General features: G+C 34.2%; 1 protein-coding gene across 4 annotated transcripts in view; it reads right to left on the bottom strand.

Moving 5' to 3' along the window:
• The window catches only part of fat3a (FAT atypical cadherin 3a), a 534,981-nt gene that overhangs the window by 130,017 nt on the left and 377,405 nt on the right, over nucleotides 1–27,559 (bottom strand). For 3 of the 4 annotated variants that reach the window (XM_039744151.1, XM_039744150.1, XM_039744149.1), the window contains exons 5-7: nucleotides 19,003–19,317; nucleotides 17,276–17,486; nucleotides 4,311–4,450 (exon numbers count right to left, since the gene is read on the bottom strand). In XM_039744151.1, the coding sequence (XP_039600085.1) occupies nucleotides 4,311–4,450; nucleotides 17,276–17,486; nucleotides 19,003–19,317 (666 nt within the window). Of the gene's footprint in view, nucleotides 1–4,310; nucleotides 4,451–14,076; nucleotides 14,146–17,275; nucleotides 17,487–19,002; nucleotides 19,318–27,559 lie in introns of all 4 variants that reach the window. The other variant, XM_039744154.1, reaches the window with a different exon arrangement.

Consider the following 27,559-nt stretch of genomic DNA (forward strand, 5'->3'; position numbering starts at 1 on the left):
ACATTCATTATACCGTGCTACATAAACGTGCTTGTCAGAATTTTATTTTTACAAATGTACTCTTACAAGATGTATGCTTCAATTAAAATGGCTGCACCAAATGTTAAAAAAAAACTTTTATTACTGATTACATTTTTCTCACTGTTTATTGATTGCATGTGAATTCTCTTATCTGTCGTTCTATGTAAAATCTGTTTCACTATGGCAATGATGGGTGGTACAGTGGTTCAGAAAAGTGACCTGGGTTACATTCCAGGCTATATTACTGTCTTGATGGAGTCACAAAGTTTGCATGTAATTGTGCGTTTTCAGCAGATTCTTCTCAGTGCTTTGCAGGTAAGATTATATGACTTTAATAGTGCATGAATGAGTCTGATACAGTATGTGACTGATATCCTCTTTTTGTTTGATCCCTCCACTGTGCCCTGTGCTGCTGGGATAAGCTGTAAATCTGTACAAGAAAATGTAGGTTCCTAAAGAAAAATGATGGATGGATGGATGGTGGTGATGTTACTAGAACATATATTGTATTAGTGTAAGCCACAAAGAAGAATTAAAACAATATTTTGTCAAGAATGTCTTCCTGGTAGGATAGACAGGTTATTAGTACAAGTAATAGATACACTTCTCACAGCCAGAAACATTAATGAATAAATTTAATTTAATGGAGAAAAAAAACATTCTAGTGATGTTTATGTATCAATGATCATGTGAGTAAGTCCTTTACAGAATATGTGAGCGTGCAACACACAATCTCACTCCTTCATAGTTAAAAGATCATTCAGAAAAAGGGAGTTCACTTTTGGCTCAATTAGTCCAAATGGGCCACAGAGAAAGTTCACCAACCGGTGGATGTGAATTAGTATCCCAGAATGTGGAGCCTGTCTGTGATGGATTATGCTATACTTTCAGTACAACATATAATAATGGGAAGCAATGTTGATTAAAACAACAACAGGCAGACTTTTTGACTTTTAGTTTGTTGATTTGAGTTTTTAGAATTTACTTTCATCATAAGTTGCACTTTAAAATAATTAACATTCAGACTTGAACTTCTAGCTCAAAATAAAAATGAAACGTCCAAATATATTTATTCAGCTGGCACTTAAGACAGCTCCCTGTGCTGTTTGAAAATATTGGGCCATCTTTGCATAAAGGCAGTGATGTAGGTTGCACATTTGCAAAACTGTTTCAAATGAGCACAATATCATTTATTTTGTTTTTTCGTCTTTAATGAGACATCAAGATGAAAGTCAAAAAATTCTTTATTTATGTATGTATGTATATGTTTATTTATTTATTGCTATTTAAAAATGATGAATTCAAAGGCTTCAGTAGATTACAGTATATTTTATTAACATGTCAGATAAACAGAGAAAGACAGAGCAAACTACAATAAAGAATGCTCCCTTTCCTTTCTTCATTACAAAAGTGAGCATATCACAGATAAAGGATATATGCACTGAACAGCACCTTGTGCAAGCCTTGGCAGCAGAGAAAATGTAAATATTGTATGATGTTGGAGCAGGAGTGAAGTGTTAAAGGATTTAATCTCCAACCTTCTTAAGTCTGTGGCATACTTTAAGCCAACACTTTGATGGTCTAAAAATATGTTTCAATTAAATAAATTAAATCCCAAAGGAAAAAACTGAAGCAAAGACTTGAAAATGTTCTTTAAAGCCTTTGACATTTCTTCCATGCTTCTTCATTGCTAATTTAATGTTTAATGGCATTTCCATATTGGGTGATGATTCTGTGCAATACTCTGAACCGCCCCATTAAAATCAGAAGTAAAAACTGTACTTTTTAGTATATGCAGCCTTTAAATTGCAAAAGTGCCCTTTCCATATTATAAAGTGAGAAGATAAGTCTTTCATGAATACTGCATTACTAGGTCAAACGTGTTAACAAACAGTAAGTATATACAACAATGAAATTAATATATATAGGAATCAATTTTGAGAATGGAAGAACTGTCCGCTCTCCAGTAGGTGCAAAAGAGTCAGTTTTAAGAAAATGAATATAATAATAGTGGATCTTTGGCTCCAGAGCTGTGTGGTGGTTAACATTCACCGTTTCACTGCTTCACAGACTAGAGCTCAAATCATAGTCTGGTCAGTACTGGGACGCAGCTTGGACTCTCATCCTCCTTAGACTGTCAGGTTAACTGGCATATCTGAACTGATCAGATTGAATGCCTCATTCAGGGCCATGGGACGAATTCTGCTAGAATATTCTCTAGCACCCACACAACAATGGACAAAGCAAGTTCAAAAAATGAACTTGTACCCACAGGACCCATTTTCAGAAAGGCTGAAAAATATTGCACAACCATTTTGATCGTTTTGGCAGAACTGGAGAACAGATGTCACAGAAATTCAATAGCTGAAATGGCATTTGCATAACCCACCTACAGCAATCCACAACCCAAAAGTAGTTGTGAAAGAATCAATTAGAAGATCCACAATGCAAACAAAAAAAGCAAGTGATTTCTTTTTTGATGTTCATCTTAAGAATGACTTATAGAGCCCAGTACTCAGAGATTTTCATAGGTGATACACATAAACACTGCATTTACTTATTATGAATTTTCATTCAGCTGATAATAGGCATATAATATTTTTTAATTTATAATTTCCACTACTGCTTCTCCGTGTTTAAGGGAGTTTTTGATCAATAATTTTGATCAATAATAGTTATAAAAACTAAATGATTAAATGATAGAGGTTAATAAAACACTAAAGATGATTAGTATAAACCAAAATGAAGTAATCTTGCACAGGGTAGCAACATAAAGAAGACTTGAAACCTTTGCTTTGATTTTTGAATGTTTACATATTAAAGAAACAGATTAGTATGGCTGATTAAATTCTGATGAAAAAAATAAAAGTGCTCGGCAATGAAAATGAAGCAATTTAAGCCTGCTTATCTGTCAAGACTAGAGCATCCCTCTCATGCATTTGTGAAACTGCCTGCAGGGTATCATTATAGTTTATGCAGACTCTTCATTCATCAAGAAACAAAATAGACTTGTCCTTTTAGCCATTATTCCTCAAAATTAGCAACAGGTAGAAATAGTGTTGAAGTTGTGGTAGGTTGTCAGTAAAGTTGCCTGAAGAGCACAGAACTACAGTATACCTACTTACTTGAGTACAGATTTCTCTGCTCCTGGATCACTTCTTTTTTACTAGCAAAGCCCTATTTGTAGTCTACACTGACGATGGAAAAAGAAAATATGCGGTGAGACTGGAGATGATACAAACTCTAGATATTTAGAGTCTTAGATATTTACCCATAATTAAAGTTTATTCTTTATGTAATTTAGACGATCAGGCGAATCTACAATATGCTGAATCTTGATCAAACGCTTCCAAATCTAAAGCGTTGTTAACCAGATTCACATTCACCCACAACACGTCCGAAGGTTTCATAAACATGTGTAGTTTTACATATCGATACATTTTATATCTTGCAATTGTGCTTATTTTCTAAAACGAGACAAGGCAACCCATTATATCCTAAAATATATGAATCAGATCCAGAAGCCTATCAAATAAGAATAGACTCTGTATCATGGGTTCAGTTAGTTCATTAGGGTTACATTTCTTGGTCATTATTGTTAATTGTACATATTATAAGGTTTTAGTTTGAGAACCATTTTTGATGTAATCTCACTGCACTGTGCATACAATGTTATTACCATGATACATAACAAATGTAGTATATTAATGAATAATTTTATATTGAAGACTGTATTGACAAACAAACACTTATTTCCTTGTCCTGAATGATTATTTTCAGTTCAGTGACAGTGACACACAATCGTTAAGCTTACTAGACACAATGGACTGAATGACAATCTTTAGATATTTAAGTCAAAGTATTAAAATGACATAAAAGTGCAGATAAAAGTCTGTTGCAAATATCCAGTCTAATTGCATCAAAACTTAGAAATTATTACCTAAAACCTTTATTGTGCAAATAGTGTTCCGTTATTGGATTTTATAATGCTATTTTAAACACTGAGATATGTTATCCTTTACTAGTATTTCATTTAGTAAAATGCATGATATATATACAGTAGGAGTTTAGCATTTTTCATTTATTGTAAACTGACAAATGTGCTTAAGGCAATTTTTCAGTGAGAATATGATCAAAAATTGTAATAATACCTCCCAGTGCTCACAAATTATTAGAGAAATTTTTCAAATTGACATTAAAAAAAAAAAACAGGAAAAAAATGTTAAAGTTAAGAAAAAAAACCCAGCATTTAATGCACTGATCAACTGGCTTGTGACATATGTCCATACCTGTGTACTAGCAACGTTTACTCCATCGGTAACTTCAACTGTCATATTATAGATGGACTTCTGTTCTGCATCCAAAGGTTTTGCAATGACAATCGTTCCAACACCTTTCTCAATGTCAAACATGCTGTCATAGTTTCCACCTGCATTATTTGATATTTAAGAAAACAGCATTATCATTATGTAGAAATGCAAGTTAAACAGATTTAATATTGCAGATATTTCATAAGCATAACAGGATATTAAAATGTAACTATTATCATTAATTTTACATAAAAAAAAAATTCTAGTCCACCACACATCCCATGACCTCATTTACTTCTAATGACATGAACTGCATGTATTAGTGTCATATACTACAGATGTGTATAGAATTAAGACTTGAATAAAACCCCCTGGAGCAAACCTGAATGGTGGCAAAATACCACTAAATGCTATTTGAAGATACATCCAACAGAAGTATCTGATTTTAGTACAACACTTTTGTTAAGGGAAATCAACTATATAGCCATCAACTTTGGAATTCACTCTTATCTCAGGATATAAAACACAGGAAATCAAATACAGAATTTGTAAAGATCCTACCAAACTGTTTAATATGAATGTGGTGAATATTCAAATTTCAACTTTTCTTCAAATATTTTATAAACACATAATCTGTAAATACAATCATAAACACCTACATTTGGCTAAACAGTGAGCATTTCAGTGTTTTATAGTACAGTAGGTCAAATATAAATAAGAACATGATTCAGCAAACCATTTACCAAATTTCTTTAGTCTGTCACTGGATCATAGAAGGCCAGACCCTCTCCCAGCAGCACTGGGTGCAAGGCAAGAACTGCTCTGGATGGGGCTCCACAGTCACGTGTTGCCCCTTGTGGTGAGTATAATAACAGCTACAAATGAATATTGCAATATGGTCTGAAATCATTAAATAACCTGTCACATTACCACAGCCGCACTTAAAGCATTCCCGGGTTGTTGAAGGTTATGCACATGGAGCAATAATCAGCTAATTCATAAAATAACATATGCATTACAGTCGAAAACTTGCACAAGCATTCCCAGCCTGAACTCAGAGACGAGCCCTATAAAAAATAATTTGAACCGAGTAGTGGAAATAAACTAGGAAGCAAGTTTTAGCTTTGTTGTGCCTAGTTCCTGTGTTACAGTAAAAACGTAAGATATGCAGATCATTTATTGATAGTGCATGACATAGGTGTACCAATGAGAGTAAAATGGTATGCACTGAAGTATACTAATGAAGTTACAATTTTAGACATTATAAAAACTGGGTTAGTTTAAATTAAAAAAGTGGATTTAAATTGGGTGATTATGCCACTTTGCATGCAATACTGTAGAAAAACAAATGTAGTTAATGAATGATGCTTCCTAAATAAAAACACATACAGTATAAATTAAAGTAATTAACATGTGAGATGCATGCTGATGAAAATAACACAAGCACCACACAGGTTTAAATTTCTTTTACAGTGGGAATTTTTAATCTGTACAACTTTTCAAAAAAGAACAAAGAAGCTATGGCAAATATACCCTTTGGGCTTAATTATCTTTGAATCTCATTAAACAAAAAAGCAGCTTCCCTAAAATTATTCTTAATCTTGCATTTTCTTACATTATTGTTACATTTTCTGATACTTTTCATCTTTTATTCTTTTACTTTTATTATTTTTTTTATTTTATTGATTTTATTTGGAGAATCCAACATTCCATACAATCATGTCGAACTTAACAAACCATAATCCAACCCCTGCTCAAGAGAAAAAGAGGACTAGAACACAAGCAAATCTTTATAAACAACAAAGGAGAATGCTTATTCTAAGATTTGTATGTTGGTGCACAGTTATAAAAGTGAAAATTAGGTAGTGCCATGCTCCCTTCTGCTTTAGGTTGTTGAAGAGTAGGCCTTTGGATGCATGGATGTTTTGACACCAAATAAATGAGGTTATAATTGAAATTAATTTCTTAAGGAACAATTTGTTAACTGCGGTGGGTTGGCGCCCTGCCCGGGGTTTGTTTGCTGCCTTACGCCCTGAGTTAGCTGGGATTGGCTCCAGCAGACCCCTGTGACCCTGTAGTTAGGATATAGCGGGTTGGAAAATGGATGAATGGACAATTCATTAATTTATAAGGGGATGATGAAATAGAAATAGAAGCTTGGGAAGGATGTTCACTTTGAAAGTATTGATTCTTCCTGCTAATGTGAGATAGAGGGTAGACCATCTGTTCGCATCTTGTTTATTTTTTCCATGTAGACAACAAAACAGGCTGCCAGTACCTTCAATGTAACATTTATGTAAAAAACATACATTTACTGAATAACTTAGGGTCAGTTTAGAGTTGCTAATAACTTTTACCTTGTATATGACAGTAAACTGGAGGAGTAGGAGGAGGTTGGGAGTATGCAATGATACAGCACCTTGCTGCAACCACCACATGAAAATCCACCTAGTTCGAATGGAAAATATTTCAAACTAAACAGTAAATTCCCAAAGAACAGAGGCAACATTTTTAAATGGGGTATATTTCCTGTAATATTGGACTGGAGCAAATACTGGAGATCAGAAGATACCCCAAGTGGTTATGTCTTTTTGTATTATTAAGGTTAGCTAATGTATAATATTTGTCAGCAAAATAGCAGGTCTCCCTAGGCAGTTATAACTCGATGACCACTTTGCAGTACAAGGTATAATGGATATTCAAATTTCAGTTATAACTCAATGGACATGCAAGAAATAAGCTCCAAATTCTGTTTAAAAAAATTAAGAGAAAGATACAATTAATTTTGATTGTTCTCTTTCTATTTCTACACAAAATGCATACATACAACTATTTCTGTATAAGTGTCAATTTAAGCATTTCTTTAAATATTGACTTTGAAAGGTGCTATATAAAACTAACGTTTAGCCAAATAACCTAGCCAACCAATAACTAAGAATAAGAAGGAGTGACTAGAAGTCATGGTTGACTTTATTCTGCTATTCTGCCAATTTTTTCATTATTGCTCAATTACTATTTTTTGGCATGAAGCATAAAAGCAGAAATTGAATTCAGCAGAGGGTGCCAGCTTTTTGAAAATGGACCAGCTTTTATAATAAACGAAGTTCACGTACTTCCCTAAAGATAACACATTAGGCAGCCTGCCTTTTTTCTTTTCTTTCATTTCTGAAATGGAGACCACTCACCAGGATTTATAGCAGAAATCTTAGGGTAAAGAGCTAAATGCACAAAGTAATACTAGTTCAAGCTGTGAGACCACTTGTTTGGAAAATTGCACTGTAAAATCTGCCTTAATTAAATGCCGGTACCATTTCACAACATAAATTGATTTAAATAAGTAAATTACCTGGCCTTTTCTGACTCAAAGCATTTAGCTGAAATGGTGAATTGTGACCATTATTTGAATGGAGCCTTGTTATCACAGTCCTTTATTTTTTTAATTAAAAGTATGGAAAATGGTTCTGTACTTAAAAGGTTGTTTCAGATTTTTGAAAAAAGTGACAATCTGACAACAAAAATCTAGATTTGTTTTATTATCCAAATTTCCTGTTTTATTGAAACATTTAATTTCAAAGTAAAGCTCTATAAATCCAATGCGCTTTTTTTCGTGGCAAATGAACTTCAAGTCAGTTAATTCGTTACAAATTATTAGTGGCAAAGACTGAGACCATGAGAAGGAGATCATCTCTCTTTGAATTTTCTTTTCGGTTAACAACAACTAGACTTGCATGGAAGAGAACATGTAGGAACGCTGCACATACAACAGAAACACATGTTTGAAACAGAACTTTTCCACCCAAATTTCACTGAATTTCTTACATCAGGCTGCATGCTCTTTGGATCTATAAAGTGATACAGCAAATGTTTGGCTTTTTATTTTAATAGTAATTGTGTAGATTGCTTAAGAAGCACAATGCAGTAACCGTAATCAAGTGGCTAATGTATCATAATGCACAACAATAAAAATAAGCCACTTGACAAAAAGAGAATTTAATTTCATTTTCTTTGAAAACTAAAAGGTTTTCTTGAATATTACATAACAGATAAATTAAGTGGAGAGTTATAATTTCACTTCATTAATATCTGATTATAAAATTACCCATCTTTTCCATCAGATCTGTTTAATCTAGAATGGAGAGTGGATACAAATATTAACTGAAACAAAAATAGCAGCATCTAAGTATCCAAATTCACACAACAAAAGGTGAAGTCAGATGGGAGAGTCTTTCTGATAAATACTAGATTCTATAGTCAATAGTTTGCATCTTATTAGTGGGTCCAAAAGGACAGCATGGAGATGCTTTGGATAGTGGGATTGAGTTTAAATTACAGATCTGTTCACTATCTGTGTGAAATGTACATGTCTTTAGAACATTGGGACATCTGTGTGTGGTGTGTAAGTCTCCTCAAACATGAAAAGGCAATGAACACTTGGAATATTGATCAAGCTACTGTAAATTACGCCAATGTGTGAGTGTAGCTGTGTTTCTCTTCTGATGGTAAGACATCTTAGTCCACTGTGGTTCTGGTCTTAGGTCCAATGTTGCTGAGAGTCATATAGCAATGTGTTCAGAAAATGGATTGATGGGTGGTTGGAACTAAGAGCATGTGTATAAAGATTACACCTTTATAATGATTTGACTCTTGGGACATATGGGAGAAAGTTACAAATAACACTTGTATTAAAACAAATTAAATCCACCACTCTACACATAACATAAACAGAAAAACACTGTATGTAACACCTATATTACTTAGTAATTGCAAGCATTCGTGTAAAGCTTTTTGTTTATTGCTGGTTACTGATGTATTTCCAAAGATAATGAACACAATTCTTGAGAAACGTGACACCTTGTTTTGCCGTTTTGTGTACTGTTATCTCTTGTTTTACTAATGATGTATGATGATGAAATACGTAACAGAGTTCAAAAGTTTAACATGGTGGTCTTTACAACATGTCTTTTCTGAAAGACAAAGACCCTAGACTTTGAGTGTAGACCTTACCCTGTTCACACTGGATTGACTCATATAGTACCTGCATGAGACACTAAATGGAACCTTAAGGAGTATCAGTTATTACAGATTATATCTATTACTCCATTTACATGATGATTATTATTTGTTTCTCTGTCTTATTTTTAAATAAGTAGGCCATAGTGCACTGTACTAAAAGCCAGAATAAAGACATGATATTCTCACAAAATAATAAATTTAAAAAGCACAAAATGGCTAAAACAGAGTATCTTTCATTATGCTTCTTTACGTTGATCTTATTTAAGTAAGTATAGTAGTAGTTGTTTTTATTTTTTCCTATGTCATGGATCTCAAAATCAGTTCCTGGAGAGCCATGGTGTCTGTAGGTTTTCATTCCAGCCACTTTCTTAATCTGTAGGAAATTACTACTGCTAATAGAACATACAGTGCTTGGCACTTCCAAGGCATATAACTAAACAACATAACTTGTATCATTAACAGCAAGTGTTGGCTTCTGATTATAAAATTGGTTCCAGTGAAAACCTGAAACCATTGCAGTCATCCAAGAACTGAGTTTAAAACCCCTGCATTGGAGTTTGGCATTGCACTCATTCTAACATGTCAGACATTTTTAAGTGTAGCCGTCATTACATTGAATATGATATGGTATACCATGCTTCTCAGAAACATTTAGAGAAACCACACTGTTAATGTGAATATCTAACTAAGAAATGTGTAATTCTGTAAAATCTCCAGTTTACTCCCATAACGTTTTGTAAACAGGCACACTTGAACTTGTCCTTTACACAAAAGACCACTGAAAAGTATTTTATTTTATACTCTTTATTTAGTATGTGTATTAAGCCCTTCTTTAAGTAAACAGAATATAATACAATTAGGCAACTGTTGGTTAACATTAAGTCTTTAGTTAAGTCTCTAGGCATCTATTTATTCCCATGGCAAAAAGTAATCATGGAGAAAATGGAGGTCTGTGAACAATATGTTGACTGAAAGAGAGACAAATAGGCCAAGGACTCATGTAAGCTTTTTTGTTAAGGACTACAGCAAAAAAAAATTGATGAAAGATAATAAGATAGTAAAACACATGCGAACAGGAAACCTTAACATGCAAGCTTGGGCCCGAGAATTTGTTTCACAGATTTGTACATTGAGAGCAGCATGCAAAAATGTCTGGCATGGCAATCATTTGTGGAAGGCTACCCTGCTTATTGCCTGGCCACTCTATATGATGCTTTCTTCTCCTACAGACAGAATGAACCTCTTGTTGAGATATAGTAACATAGCTTGTATTCCAGATGCAGAAGTAACTGCAATACATATGAGGAACCCAAGTCTGATATTGTGTAAATTTCACACAGGTGGTGACTTTGCCTGGGACTATGGGTTTGGTCCCTAGCTACAAGGTGGCATTAATAAGCCACGCTATCATTAAATTACTTGAAATATGAACTCATCGGGGGCGGCACAGTGGTGCAGTGGGTAGTGCTGCTGCCTTGCAGTAAGGAGACCTGGGTTTTCTTCCCGGGTCCTCCCTGCATGGAGTTTGCATGTTCTCCCTGTGTCTGCGTGGGTTTCCTCCCAAAGTCCAAAGACATGCAGGTTAGGTGCATTGGGGATTCTAAATTGTCCCTAGTGTGTGTGTGTGTGTGTGTGTGTGTGTGTGCGCCCTGCCGTGGGTTTATTTTCTGCCTTGCGCCCTGTGTTGGCTGGGATTGGCTCCAGAAGACCCCCGTGACCCTGTAGTTAGGATATAGCGGGTTGGATAATGGATGGATAGATGGATGAACTCATCAGCTCACTTTAAAGTTTCTGCTTGTTATTTTTAAACAATTCTCATTTTTAGCTTGGTTTTGCAAGAGTATATATTAGTGCTGTTAATATCAGCTAGGCAGCAAGACTCACTCAAGGAAGTAACAGATTTCATAAGTTTTCTAGCATAAATTTACTTTCATTTATTAATATTACATTACATAGTGTCCAAAAATTCTAAAGTAAGTTAATAGACTTTAAGCATTACATGTTTAACTGACTAATTGATTGACTTTAAAAAATTGTGGAGAAATTAAGCGAGATGCTTTGGTTTTCAAAAGCTTGCAATTCTAAGACTTAATTATAAAGCTTGGCATTAAAGTCAAATTAGGGAGAATGATTGGCCCTGACTGCAATCAAAGGCAGCTCAGTCTCTCTTACCACTTTATCAAGAAGAAAAGGAAAAAAAAAGTTTACAGGGAATGTTAACAAAATGATTACATTTTATATACAAATAAATATATATATATTAATTATTTCAGTACAATATCATGAACAAATGTGTAACTGATAAGCAATACATCTGCAAGCTATTCAGTATAATGCAAAATAATATATTACCTAGGATTAGTACCTAATCCGCAAGGCTAAATGAGCAACTTTAGTTTCATTCAGCACAGAGAGTAAACCAAATCATCCCAAAATAAAAAATCTCCTTCGGTAGCCACTCAAAGAAATCTCAGTCTCTTTGGGCATATTCTTAATAAAGTACTGAATAAAAATAAATGAAAACTAGTATACCGACTAATATAGCATTAATGAAGAATCTGTGACCACTGGAATTTGTTCATTATATTGTTTACAATATTTTCATGTAAATTTGGCACTCAGTTGGCCAACAGAGCTGAATGTATTTATTCAAGGAGGCATATAATGTCATTAATAACTCATTCAAAAGTTATCATTTACCATACAGGTTTAATGTGATTCTATCACAGCAATAATGTTATGTTATGCAAAACAAGCTGCATCTGTTGCAAGGATACTACGCTGGAGGCACAAAAATGACTTAATCAAGACACACACTTGAATGAAATTTTGATCAATTCATACAAGAAAGCAGCCTGTTTATACCAAAAGCCGATATGTGAAAAAATTAGAATCAGGTCACATGAGAGTGGTAGAGTAAACATAGTCTAGCTGCTATAGTACAATATTACAACACCAAAAAAATCTGAAAATACTGTAAACCTATTTCCTGGAAATAAAGACTAAACTCACCCAGATAGAAATTATTTGAGTCAATGGGTGAATGACTAAACTAAATGAACACCATTCCAAGGTAAACATTATATTACATTCGGGTGACTGAGCTAATTGGAATATAGATGGATTTACTAAAAAACTAGCCTGAAACACTTATTGTGGTCACCGGAACATCTTTCTATATCAAACTGGATGTTCTTTTGATTCTTCATATAGATGCCTTTCTAAAGTTGATGTCATGTTACACAATTTCTAGTTTTGGGGCATGTCAGATTTGCCAGCTGCAGTCACAGTCACCAGACCATGTCAGTTTAAAAGATTGAAATTCACTGTCCGTACCTACTTTACCAACTGAGTGCCTTTACAGCATAGCTGCTCTCTCCCCTTTTTGTGACAGCCACATGCTGTCTGATAGAGTTGGTGCTATATGATAGTTTAACATTTTAGCCACAGTCTCAGCTCTTTTTTTCCTTTTACCATTTTTTTTTTAACATATAAAACACGACAGATCAAATAGATACGCCTTTGTTCTCTTTGCAAGGTTAAAAGTTGGTGTGTTCCTTATTTTTCTTTGCTACATTATATGCATTGTACTTCTGGATAGGCAATCATTGGTTGTCAGCTCTCATGCACACAGAGCCTGTCCCTATGAGTAAAGACTAAATCAAACCAGTTGCTGGGTACGTCACATTAGACAATCAGACTCACAGGAGGAGTGTGCCGCTGACTGCCTCTGACTCACTGAAATCATGTAAATAAAGGCTACAACCAAAAAATAACTGGAAAACTTGTGTAATGTGACATAGCCTTAAGGGATGTGCATTACAGCTTTGTTATTGGAACAGTTTACCAAACCAGCTTGACAACAAATACTGTTAATAGGATACAAGTTGTGACCTTCATTTTTACATTTTCACTAGGCTAAATCTAAAGATCTGTGAAGAATTTACAGTTTCAGATTGTCACTCACAATCTACTGAACCTGGAAAGTAGAAGAAACAGACTCCCCAAAAAGACACAAAGAGAGAAGACCAAATTCAGTCAAGTTGATTAGGGATAATCACACAAGTTGCCAACTAAGTGCAGTCTCAAGCTTTGTGTGCTGCTCACAAAAAATAAATAGAAGCCCAACTGATCTATCAACGCTTTAGCCATGTTATCTTTTGTAGATGTTTTGCAGATCAATTAGGTTGTATTTTAGTCACTGCGACATTACACTGAACCAAAACTGAAAATAACCTTCTCAGTACACTGAGAATGAGTTCTGTAATTGGGACTCATCAACGAAATGATAGTTTGGCAACTGGAGACAAGCTTCAACAACAGTGTAAAATATTTTCACCATTGGAAAATTTTACAAAATAAAAAAGTTCATTGAGAGACAAGACAGAAGTATTTGGAAGGTGTTTTTTCTTCACTGCAAGATACAGTATAATAGACCAGTTTAAAATGAATAGGTTTAGAAGGCCAAATGCATGAGAATGTAACTGATAATTACCTGAACCATGCTAATTTTTTTAATAAGCTTGCTTTACAAATTGCAGATGCTGAAAATAACATGTTCTTATCTACTGCATGAAGACACAGTAACAAAAACCAAATACAGTATGTGCAGATTCATATTTGTATTTGTACACAAAAACACATAACATTAAAAAAAAATCCTTCAAAAATCATACAACACCAAAGAGAAAAAAACAAAACAAGCAAAGTAGTATTTTTTAAGCAGAGATACCTTCAGTTGAACAATTCTGGCCACAAGATGTCTGAAGAATATAGAACATCTCTCGAGCATGTTTGCCACCTTAAAGGGGAAAGGGGGAATTTGGAAAAAAAAGGAGGGAGGAAGAAGAAGAAGAAGAAAAAGACAGAGAGATAAAGTTTGAGCAAAGAGCCACAGCAAAGAAAGCCATGTGTTAGAAAAGTGTGAAACATTAAAAGTAACAGGTAAAGAATTCTACAAGATACTGCAACTGGAGAAAGGCAAAGACAGACAGAGAATTTAATGAGAGCCAATACTCAGTCCACTGGTGGATATGGATGTTAATCCACTAGTATATATTATTATATACTAGTATATATATAGTATATATGCTATATAAATAAATGTTGATTGATTGATTGATTGATTGATAGTATAACATACTGATTGTATTCCTGCTCATACACGTCCCAAACTAAACAATTTGGACCACAAGGTGTGCTGTGGCTTGCCAGTCCTGTAAAGTTTCCTTTATATGTCAACCATGTCTAATGATCTACCTAAAGAATGACATTCTCCAGAAGTGATAGTCCAGTGGCACTAGCATAGCATGCAACTGACAAGAGCAAGCAGAAGAAAACTTTCACAATGGCCTCAACTACATACCCCTCATTTCTGTACTGGAAAAGAATAAAATCTAAACAAGTTAAGTTTTTATATAAAGCCATTAAATCATTTTTCCTAGTTGTGAGATTCAATTAATTTGTATTTAAAATTATTTAGCTCATTTTAAAATATCTTGTCCAGTTAATGTTACTAACCTCAAAGGCAGATTCTTTTGCTAAATGAAAGCAAAACAACAAATTAAAAAAATATGTATTCTGAAATACAAATATCTTGATAAGTCAATAATTCTCACAATAAGGTAAAAATAAATATAATGCCTTGATAAAAAACACTTTCATTTGCTTATTATTTTTTATGCAGTGTGACGTCAAAATGAAGTAGTAATCATTTTTGGAAAAAGGATGTCTTTTGAAAATTCACTGACGCTATGTATTTTGTATTTATCACTCTAGTAAAACATCTACCAAAAAAGCATGTCTGATACCTTTATATATGAAGTATATATGTTTTGATCTATTAACCACAACCCTGTGATTTACATTTTTGAGGAGTTGCTATCTATTAATTTATTTTGATACTTTCTGCACACCTCGAAGATTAAAAAACAAAAACAGAGAAATTAACCGGCCTTAAAAGGCAATGAGAACATGAACCATGAAACAGTAAACCAATCTCTTTGTTTGTTGGGAATTCATTAAAATATTTGATTGGTTTGATTGCATGCAAATTTTTGATAGAGTGGAATCCTAGAATTCACATCAGGCTGAAAAATATGACACAGTGTGTGGAGAAAAATGAATTTTTGTACTTCTGCTGTAAATTTAAAAACATGTAGCATTGTGGAATAATTTATATTATCCTAAGCACTACCCTGAGTTCTATGGAATAAGGTGGTCCAGTAGACAAGCTGCAGTTACATGCAAGAGTGTGTATTATTGCCTAAGGAACACTGGAAAAAGACTTTATTCCTGGAATGACTTGAAAATGCCAGAGAAAAACTGTGCTGGAATACAACAACAGTGGAAAATCTTCTAATTCATCTAATTGTAACACTAAAGACATACAAGATGAAAACTGACTAATGGAGAACACCCGAATTTCATTTTAATGAAATGGTTTACCAGTGGGCATATTCACCTATATTTTCATAGAGGAAGGAGGCTTTATGTCAAATTTCAGACATGAATAAGGAATTCATTGCTAAATACTGGGACTTAGTATGGCAACATATTTCATTGAAGAAGCTTAGTTACAGGTAGATTCAAATGTTGTTGTGCCTTACTAAAAACTCCTGTTTACATTTCATATCTTTTATAATGTATTTTTAAACCTAAAAGATTAAAATGAATATCATTGTTGGATTCTACTGTTGCAATGCAATTCTAGCTTATAAAATCCATTAACATTCAATGGAAAGAGAGTGCAAATTTCAATTTAAAAAGTAACACTACAATGGGTAACAATTTCATAAGCAAAATCAGATAACATTATTAACAAACACCACATTGGAAAACACATCTACAATAGAAACCAGTAAGCCTGAGTGAGCAGAGAAAAAACAAAACACACACACACGGTGCAGAAAGAAAGGAAAAATACACAAATAATGTATTAAAACAAGAAATGCAACATATTGGATAAATTAAAGTATACTGGCGCCCCAAAAAAGCTAGTTATCAAGCTCATTATTCTAAAAAGTGTAGATAACTTTGAAAAACCTGAAATATTGCTGTTATGTTTTAATAGTTTCTAAAAATGTTTTTAAAAATTCCACTTTTATTAACAAAATTAACTGTTATTTTTTTTTTTACAAATTGCTGTTTTTATTTTATAATAGGGTTTTTTCAAAACCGCATGTTAAATAGATCCAGGATCTCCATTGTCTCTAATCTAATCTTAATTTCTGTAAATAAAAATGTAATAACAAATATGATAAACTTTTTTGTGCACAATAATAAATCTACTTCTCTTTTATAATACTATTACTATCACTATTACAACTAATACTACTACTAATAATAATAATGAAAAAGTGATTTATGTTTACTTGTTATTTGCTTGAACTGATAGTCATTGAGGACTGACAATAACAATAAGAATTCAAAATACTATAAAATTATGAATCAAGAAGATACTACATGAATGGAATATATAATACAATATCATCACTGGAAATTGTGGTTACTATTAACAATGAACATGTTCATATTACAAAAAGTTAATGATACATAGTATTAAAAGAGTCTACTTTGAAAAGAATAGTGAGAAATGACTGATTTCATGGAATTTAAACTGATAAGACTTTACTAGTTAAAAAAAGAAATAAAGAGAAAATATAACACAGAAATATGAACATAAGCTGTCATTGCACATCTTTTAATATTCATTGCTTAGCAAGTGGACTACTTGATTGAAGATAAAACAAAGTGTATGAATGTTAAGTATCAACTACTGTTCTAAGGCCTGCTGTTCATTTTCATAATCAAATTTCAATATGAAAATAGCTCTCAGAGGGGACGCAAGAATGATTTCACATTTGCAGAGTTTGCTAAAGTACAGTGAAGCAGAAAGGTGCAAATGTTCCATGAACTTCTTGCCGACTTACCTACAATATCGAACCAGAGTGGCGTAACTGCCTGCTGCACAGAGACCACACCCACAATCTCTGTCACCTTGTCAGTCTCCATGACAGTGAAATTGTAGAAGGGTTCGTCAAAGTTGAGTGAGACAGGAGATGGATCAGGCTTTTTAATCCATTCAATGTGCAGACGAGCTGTTGAAGACTTTTGAGGTCGCCCATTGTCTACAGCTTTTATCTGAGTGTCCAGGAAGGAAACATAGATGTAGAAAATTTTGTTGGAGCAAAAAGTCAACCAAGGTTCATAAGTTTAATAAAAAGAAAACATACTGTAAAGATAATAATGAAAATACAAAACATATGCGGTAATCACTTTTAGGCTGCTTTTTGTAAATCTTAATGATGATGATAACTAATTAATGGAGGCGTCTCCTATACAGCAATGGAAACTGTTTGCATGTCTGTTATACTCTGCCAAAAAAGAAAGGCAATAGTGACTTGTAACTAAGCCAGTGGACTTTAGTATAGAAGGCTGCTGGTCTTGTTTTAAAGGCCAAGATGTTTATCCCTGAGCTAATTATTGCCTCTCTATGCTCTATGCTCCGGAGCGAAGTGGTGGCTGTGAGGCTATGGATTTGTACTGGCAATCAGAAGGTTGCTGGTTCGAATCCCGTAAATGCCAAAAGTGACTCTACTTCTTAACCTGCAATTCCTCTGTCCTGGGTATGACCTTAATCTGCATCCAGCCTTGCAGGTAGGCCCTCCAACCTGCAGGGAAAAACCTGGGCACTGGTGGCAGAATTGGCACTCCAGCCACCATAAAAAACCTTACACTGTTCCACTCCATCTGAATTAGTGTGGTGCTGAGGTGTCACACATTGCATGGGTCCTAATCTGGGATCCTGAGTTGTTTTGTCATGTGTTGGGTGCAGCAATGCACTTGTATCAGCGCATGCTCCTAACCTCTATGCTCTAATGATAAAAATATATAAAGAAATTGTATTCTAGCTCTGTGGTGATATTCACATAATCTGCGTGCTAACTATTAGTTAATGAGCTACATTTGATGAACTGATTGTGTCTTCTTCCTTGTAAACATTGCAATTTTCTTAATATCAAATACAGACTTTTGAAAACCAATCATAAAGGTCACGGTCCCATCTTACACTTAATCCATTATTACAATAAAGACGACAGTTAAAAATGCCTGATTAATATTGATTTCCATCAGTTGAAGTAAAACATGCCACAGCACAACACTATAACTGGTTGTCATTAAAGTGACAGAAAAAAATCTTACCTATGATGACAAATTGAAATAAGAAAGATTTAATCAAAGTATAAAGTATCAGCAACATAGAGACAATGAATACGTCTGAGGTTATTACATGATGTGCTAAAATCAATTACATTTTGCTTATATTCAGTATAGGCTGAAGATGACTTGGACCCACTAATGACAAATGCAATGCAGGAGTATAAAATGTTTGGAAAAGATACAGCCTGGATGACACCTTATAAATTTTTAAATGATGCTTGTCAGTAGCAAATCAAAAACAAATAAAAGGGCCAGTCTGCCTCAGCCCACCAGCCTGGTAGATAACAAATAATTGTGGACTTTTGGTAATACAAGAGTGCATTTGGTACATATGAAAATACAGTTAATGCAAATAGGCTTTTAAAGGGTCCTTAAATCGCACAGATCTGCTGTATAAATTTAATATGTAATGTCGAACACTTCACTTGGCTCTTACCGTGAGAATATCATAAATGCCAGCTGTGAATTGCTTCCTGGAGGACACTACAGCGGTTTTAGGATCAATAAAAAATTTCCCATCATCATTGCCATCCACTATGCTGTATGAAATTTCAGCATTGGTTCCCTCATCCTTGTCGTAAGCAAACACTCTGTATATGGGATCTCCTCTTTTACGACGGTCACGTTCTGGAAGTTTAATCTGATAAACTTTTTCAGCAAACTGAGGCTTGTTGTCATTTTCATCTTGTACATGGACTACCACCCAGACAGTGGACTGCCGAGGAGAGGGACCTCCATCCATGACAGTCACCTGATTTTTCCAAAAACAGAGAAGAGAGAAAGAGAGAAGATGTTTGTTATTCATTGCATTTTTTTCTTTTTCACTTAACAATTACACATAGAAAGAGCATTTCAGTGCATCTCCTGACAACTGTAACATCTTGTCATATTTTTACTGGGGGTTTAAGGCTCATTTTTCTTTTATTTCTTGGATTTTGACAGCTAATTAATTTGAACATGTCACATTTCTCAGTGGCAACAAAGACGTTCATCCAGGAGATACTATACTGATAAATCAAGGTGACATTAATGCATCACAAAAACTACAGATAGTGATGCACCAAGTCATTCATGAACTAAGCAGCTGGTTTTTCTTCTGCTTGCTCTGTAATCACACACAGCTTGGTCACTATGGGACAGAGAAATTCTTTTATAATTAGGATTCATTTTTCACAATGAACAGGAAGAAATAAAATATACAATAGAAAACTAATATGCAACAAACAAATATGCTTGGAAAATATTAAATCCATGCACAATAACATGGATAACAATAACAATATCATGCACAATACATTTCGTTAGAAATGTGTATGAAATATGCAGGCTCATTCTTGGACAGATCTCTAACAGCATCCAGATAATGAGGCACATTTCACAGCGAGCAGGATAACTTTATGGATTTAAAAGCAGTTTTTGGAAAAATTGGATGCATAAACACATATTCTTCTCACTCCATCTGCAGGTCAAAAGTTTAATAGTATTTTCTACAATGTATTGATTGATTAATCAGAATATTTTATATGGAATTTATGAACTGGTGCTACCACAAGTCTGCATTAGAATAAGTGAAGTTTGTATAAAATGTCTAGTTAAGCTTGTAACTGCTACAATAGCAAAATGTCACAATGTCTATGTGTCTAAGTTCTTTTAAATTAACCCATTTATTTAAATGCTCAGTTTATAATTTTTCCACCATGAAATATATTCAATCTGTATATGCCAGATGAATTGCTGAATTTGTAAAATTGGATGAAAACCTTGTTTGATACTGGTAACATTTTATCTTGATTTTGCAAAAATTTAAAATCAAAGGAAAGGTGTATCTAGTCAATATTGCAAACAAGAGGGGGACTTGGTATATTTTAGCTTTTAAGATTCAAACTCTCAAAAAAAAACAAAAACAAAACCAACAGGGTTACTATCTCGCTTGACACATTTTGAATTATCAAATGTATTACAACTGTGCAAAACACAAAACTAATTAAACGCATGAAGTAGGTGTGTAAATACAATTTTTAAATTAAAATGCAAATTACATGATTTTGGTGATAAAGAGTGTTTCATCACCCAGTAAGTGTTGTCACTAGCAATTTTGCACATATAAAAAAACATTTAAATTTTCAAACTAAATAGAGACATTTATTTTTACTCTCTAGTAACTGCATTCTAAATGGAGAATTAACTTTTGTGTAGTTATTTCAGTCCTTAAGAAACAAGTGCTGAAAATATTTCAAATCAGCAGTGTGCAAATTAAAAAAAAAAGATGAAACAAAAAATACTAATTGACAATGATACGGTAAATTAAAATGTGAAATATGTCAGCAGTTGATTCATTTACCTCACCACTGACATGAAAACAAAACCACCAAGTTGATGATGACCAAAAGTCTAGCAGCAGTGCTATACAATGTCCTATAGCTTGGTTTACAAAGGACTGACCACAACTGAAATACTAATTGTTATGGGCACACTGAAATGGCCAGAAATTATTGTGAGCACTAAAAAAATACAGAGAAATGATAGCAAGAAAAAGAAATGGTGATGTAAAATAAGGGTCAGAACTGTGAGATAAAAAGTAAACTGGGACTACCCTGAACAAAAGGACAAGACGATACTTGAGAGTAAAAACTATATAGCAGAAGTTAAAACCAAAAATAAAATCATACCATTAGGACCTTCTTAGGAAAAAATATAACTGATGCTGCAGTTGTTTTATCTAGTGAGGGTAACTTGTAGTGGAAATGCTGCCATATGCATACAGTAACATCCACCATATTATCAGCATAACTATCAAGATCACATGATCTTCAGCAACAGAATCACGTTAACAAAAATCAGGTTTTAAAAGTCAAAGCAAAATGTGAAAATAACGTCAGAAATATATTCATTATGTTTCCAAACCACATAATATGCATAAAAATATGTCTAAAAAGTTGTTTTATATATTGTGATTTACAACATAAAATCTATTTTTCATTCAATGTCAGTATGAAATATGTATCCAAACATTTTCAGCCATCTCCTTCACACTAACCAGTTAATTCAAGCTGGGTATTAATCTTTCAAAAATAACGATAATTTTATTTATTTATTGTTTTGAAAATTGCAATTTTATCTTAATTATTCACACTTGAAATATGAGAAATATTTTGTTTGGTTGAAGAGCCACTCACAGTGCTTAAACCATGCACCTGACTTCCTTTGCGTTCATAGACTATGCTATCTTTAATGTAAACAGGGAAAGCTGAGTATGAGAAAATTACAGCTGTGCATGTTAATGTCACAGGGGATAGACAAACCAAGAATAGTAAAGAAGTAGTAAAAAACCAGTACGGTGACTAGGAAGAACGCACTTGTTATACTGTAATTTGAAGTAGTCTGCTCTGTGCAACATTAAATCCTGTTCCTAAGTACGAATCTAGGTCTGCTGCATTTGTTTTCACATTTGATATTAATCAGAAGGTAAGATGTCTTAGTTTTGTTTTAAACAGGAATATTTTGTAAAAATGTATAAAACATAAATTAGTCCAAAATCCAAACGTGTTACCAGTTCCTGCTAGTCTTATTCATCTTCAAATATCTTATTGGAAGAATACCTATGTGTGGCAGATAGGCAAGGTATTGTAAGATCACAAAGGTATGTGACATAAGCATATACAGTCCTGAAGGAGGTTGTGAGTAAATGTTATGCATGGGAAAGTTCAAATTGTTCTGCTTCTTGCTATTGTCCATGTATCCATTTTATGGCTGATTTATTCTAATTCAGGGTAATTTGGGAGACCCTTCTTTGATAGTGCAGCTACCCACTGCATTGTAATCAGACACAAATACCCTAATTTATTTAACATATAATCTATAGTTAAGCTAAGCATGTGCTTCAGATAAGAATTGGCATCCCAGGAGGAAAAAAGCAACATGGATACAGGGAGAATGTTCAAATTCCAGAATGGATTCAAAACTAGTCTCCTGGAGTTATGAGGCAGTAGCACTAACCACTACATCACAATGTCACCCTGGGCACAATCATATCCATCTGTCATTAAAAAGATGAATGCATTTCTAGGATGGATTGCTTCTAAAGTCTTTGCATATCTCCCAATACTACACATACTAGTAGCAGGAACTGCCATGAACTTTACAAAATGGTATTATTATAATACTTTCAGTCATGATATGATCATATGATTATTTTCTTATATTGCAGATCTAGTAAAATTTACATTTCATGTTAAGGTCAGAACAGAGGTCAGAAAAGGCCCACAACACATTGTGTGAACAATGTAGATGACTGTGACAAGAAATTACAGAGAACCAATTTCTAGTAATCATTTGTGAACCACGTACATGAAATAGTTCATAGTACTGGCTTTTACTCTTTATCTGTATTCAACTACTCAGCCTAAACATGGACTAAGCATTTTGTATCAGAATCTACACAGCAATATTAATATAAGACAGACAGACAGACAGACAGATGTTCTGTGCTGTTTAAAAGAAAGGTCAGCAAATGAGACAAAAAAGTCAGTAGCTCCGTGCAGCTAATGACTTTGAGAGCAAGGTGCATGCAATCACATGTTTTAGAAGTGCTTCCCTAATGAAATGGCAACATGTTGCTTTAGACAGGTTTTAACTTGTTGAAACAGTTGGCTTGTCAGCACGTTGCTACTGAGAAACAAAATAAGATTTACACTGACCTTTGAAAAGAGTGATTTTGAATCTGTAAATGCTAGAAGCCTTTTTCTGACAAAAACTGCACACTCACACACACACAAATACATATTGTTTCTTTCAGCATGTTGATTGTATAACACTTTAAGTCTTACTCAGATCTGTCTACTTCTATTTTACTACATATTATTGGGTCATAAATATATAAATTGGTTCAGATATATATATATATATAGCATCTTTAAGATCTTCATCGGTACATGTAGGGCCTCAGCGCTTGTTGTGAGGCCCCATCTAAATAGGTTGTCCCTTGTTTGCCCCCCTTTGGCCTAGCTCGGTTAAGTGCAACCCAGTCTTTCCTAAAGATGGATTTTCCATTGATTGGGCTAGATAGCAACTGTATGACTGAGTGTGGGTGCGCCTTAATGTGCTTTGTGATAGACTGGTATCTTATCAACGTCTAGGTCTTACACTGTGTCAAATGCCCTGTGAACCTACACTGGAATATGCTCCTAGAGAGAAGAAACAGATGAATGAATATTTATCATCTGATTGTGATATGGGATCTACATGATCCACTTGATTTTCTCCTCAACATTTGTATGTGATGCTTTCTGTCCATGCTTGCCTCTTACGAGATGGTGTAAAGAATAATTTTCCTAAAAAATATACTAGATGGCTGTAAGACAAGCAAATGTATAAATCTTTTTAGCATGAACCCCTGCACATGCCTACAACATACTACACAATTAGAACAATGATGCATGTAATTGCACTGCAGAAAGGAATGGAAGAGATGTTATTGTACATGATAGCCTTAACAAACATTGCACACCTATGGACTACAAAGTCACAGGAGTGTTAAAGGAGCTCTAACTTGGTTACTCTGTTGCAAAAATAATCCTTTGACTCCAGACATTATCCTGGGGTTTGACTACAGGTACTCTCAGGATGGAAATTAAAGCTGGAAGCACACAGGCTCATTGAGTCATGGTTCTGACATGACTTGGGGCAAGGTCCTACGAGCTTGAGCAAACCAAGTTAAGGAAAAATCAGGAGGTGAAATAATGGGATACTTTACGTTAGATAATGAACAAAGCTACAGTTTACTTTTATCTGATTTCTGAAGTTCTCCCTCTTTTAATCCTTTGATCCTTAATATATTGGTCTCCTAAAAAAGGTTGTCACAAAAGTAACCCCTCATTTTTGACTATACAGTATATACATATATAGATAAATATTAGTGAAAATCCATTGTACTTGGAATACTGTTTAAGAAATGGCAATTCACTATCAATTAACAAGGAAAAACAACTCAGAAAAAAAAAATGCCAAACAAGATTACTATACAGTTTATGATTATTTTGGCAATAGAAATTTTTTATTACTCATGAAGCGGGATAGCAGTTAATGATTCAATGTTTAAGAAGAGAGTGAAGGAAAAAGCAATAAATTACCTGATCTGTTCAACCAGCAACAGCGTTGTCATATCATTGGTCATCACAAGTGGTCTGAATGCATTTAGCCCCAATACTTGTTTTATGCCAGTTCAGTATCTGCAGTCAATTATCTACATTTTTTTTTTTGCAGTTTGGGAAACTGTCTGGAGCCAGGAAGACGGAATCTTTGAAAAGGGGATTATTCAATATTCTTTATTATTACTTCTGCCTACATATGGTTATTCTACATGCTATACTTAGAAATAACCTAAATATTTCTGCATGCTTTTTCAGAAAAAAAGTATTTTATTTAATTTCCTTAACATGAATAACTTTATTTTCAAAGTCCTTTCATAAGATATCCAGAATTCAAATATATATGTGGTAACCCTGGGTAGGAGCAGTTAGGAAGACCAGGGCATACAGGAAGAAATAGACAGCTTTTGTAAACTGCTAAATTTACTTCTTAATTTTTTTCTGAATTTTATTAAAACTGTTTGCAAACCCTTGACATGATCCGTCAACCCAAATAAATCTATTTATCTATCCATTAAGAAACCCACTTAATTCAGTTCAGGATCAATAGGGGCTGGAAGCTATCCATACAGCATCAGGAACAAGACAGGAACCAACACTTAACTGGACACCTCTCATGTACATATTCACACAGGGCCAATTTAGAGACATCAACTAACTTATCACACACATTTTCAGGGAGCAGAAAAAAACGGAGTAACAGGGGAAAAGCCTATATCCAAATCTATTAATTCTGAATGGCAAACCATAATAATATTATGCAATAGTGAATTAACTTGTGAATACTATAGCAATGACAGCTGGGATATTGTAGCCCCTTCTCATGAATTTATTACATTGGTTAAAAGTCCATACATCTACCACAACATTCTCAAACTTCAGCAATTTGATTATTTCATTTATTACATTGCCACTTTATTTTCTGCTCCAGAAACCTCTACTCTGTGAAATCATTCCTAGCTCTAAAAAGATATGCGTTTTTGAGAACCACATTAATCAAATAGTGATGTTTACTTCATGATAAAGAAATACATTCACAGCTAATGATAACTTTGAGCAAACTAATACCACACAAGCCACAGACTGCCATTTTAAGAAGGCAATTTATGGCTTCAGTCTAAGGTCACTGAGAAAATGATGGTTGCATTTAAAGACAAGAAGTCAAAATGTTAAAGTCCTAAAATTGCTTCAGATTCATGTTTGCATTTTGCTTTATGGGATTTAGGTTTACAATTGATAATAATTTACGTAGAAACACACTATTTGAGAGAGGATGAAGGAGGCAATTTGGAAAGACACCATCATCACTGATCAAAGTACATGTTATTGCTTGGAGTAAAAACTGGTCAGAAAAAATAAAATAATGATTTTTACCTGTGCAAGCCATATAATGTATAAAAATTACAGTGGTGACTACAACTGAAGAGCGGTTGTGAAGCAGAACAGTTACCTTTAGTGAGAATTGAATTTCTATCCAGCGGCTTCAACTGCCGGCATCATTACTCTTCTGTGACAAAGATCTGCAAGAGCATTTGTTTCTCTTTATAACACTGTTTTAGTCCCAAATTGGCCAGCAAAACGCATCCACTTGTACAATATGACAGAGGTTTCCTCTAGATTTAAAAGAGCAATGCATACAGTAGCATTTGGCAAAATTATTTTGTTTTTCTTTTAATACAATCCTTTAAGTGCTTACCGACCATGTGAAATTAACCACAGCTTTGCATAAAAGAGAGATTGAATTTTTTTTTCCATTTTGAAAGATAATTTTACAATCTGAAATTGGATCTGTGAGCAGGAATATTTTTATATAAAATACGTTCTGATTTTAAATAACAATAACATCTTTTCAAACTCATTTATTTCAATTTAGAGGTGCAGGGGACTGTAGTCTATCTCAGCCAGATTGGGTTAATGACAGGAATCAGGCCAGGAAGGGGTGCCAGTCCATTGCAGGGCTCTCTGAAGTTAAATGTGATTCAGTGTATAAGATAAACATTTTTGTTTATGACAATGCCAACCATTTGAAAGGTAGACCTTCACTTGCTTATGAATTTTATAACCCATATTTATTAAGAGTTATGGAGAGTCACAGACCATCCCGGCAGGAATCTACCTAGGAAGACGCACTGGTTCAATACACTCAAATTCAGTTTCATTCTTAAGGGACCAGTTTAGAACTGTCAATTAACCTAATATATATTCTCTGGGATGTGAGGGAAAACCATAATACACAGGAAAAAGCCACATGAATGTGAAGAGAACATTCAGAGTTGTTCAGGAGTTGAATTACAATTTCTTGAGTCATGCCATAGAAATATCCATCATTCCTTCATAGTGCTGCCTGTAATTTTAATTTATAAATGAAATTAACGGTTCCACAATTTTGGTAGTGTCATGGGTTTGTACGAATGTTTTCAACTCTAGAGTAATTGGTAATCTACCTAATTAAATGTCATTTGACAATTTTAAGACCTTCCTTTCACAATGATTTTGTAAATCTGCATATTGCAATAGGGCAGCACAGTGTTGCAGTGGTAGCCCTGCTGCCTCACAGTAAGGAGACCAGGCTTCACATCCTGCGTACTCCCTGAATTGAGTCTGCATGTTCTCCCAAAGTATGTGTGGGTTTTCTCTTGGTGCTCTGATTTCCTTACAACAGTCCAAAGACATGCAAGTTAGGTGAATTGGCAATCTTAAACTGGCCCTAGCATGTGGTTAGTGTGGATGTGTGTTTGCCCTACAATGAACTGACACCCTGTCTAGGGTTTGTTCCTGCCTTGCACCCTAATCTAGCTGGGATAGGCTCCAGCAGACCCGTGTCTATACAATACAATACAGTTTATT

Source organism: Polypterus senegalus, chromosome 2 (genome assembly GCF_016835505.1).
Source record: "Polypterus senegalus isolate Bchr_013 chromosome 2, ASM1683550v1, whole genome shotgun sequence".
Classification (NCBI taxonomy): Eukaryota; Metazoa; Chordata; class Cladistia; order Polypteriformes; family Polypteridae; genus Polypterus; species Polypterus senegalus.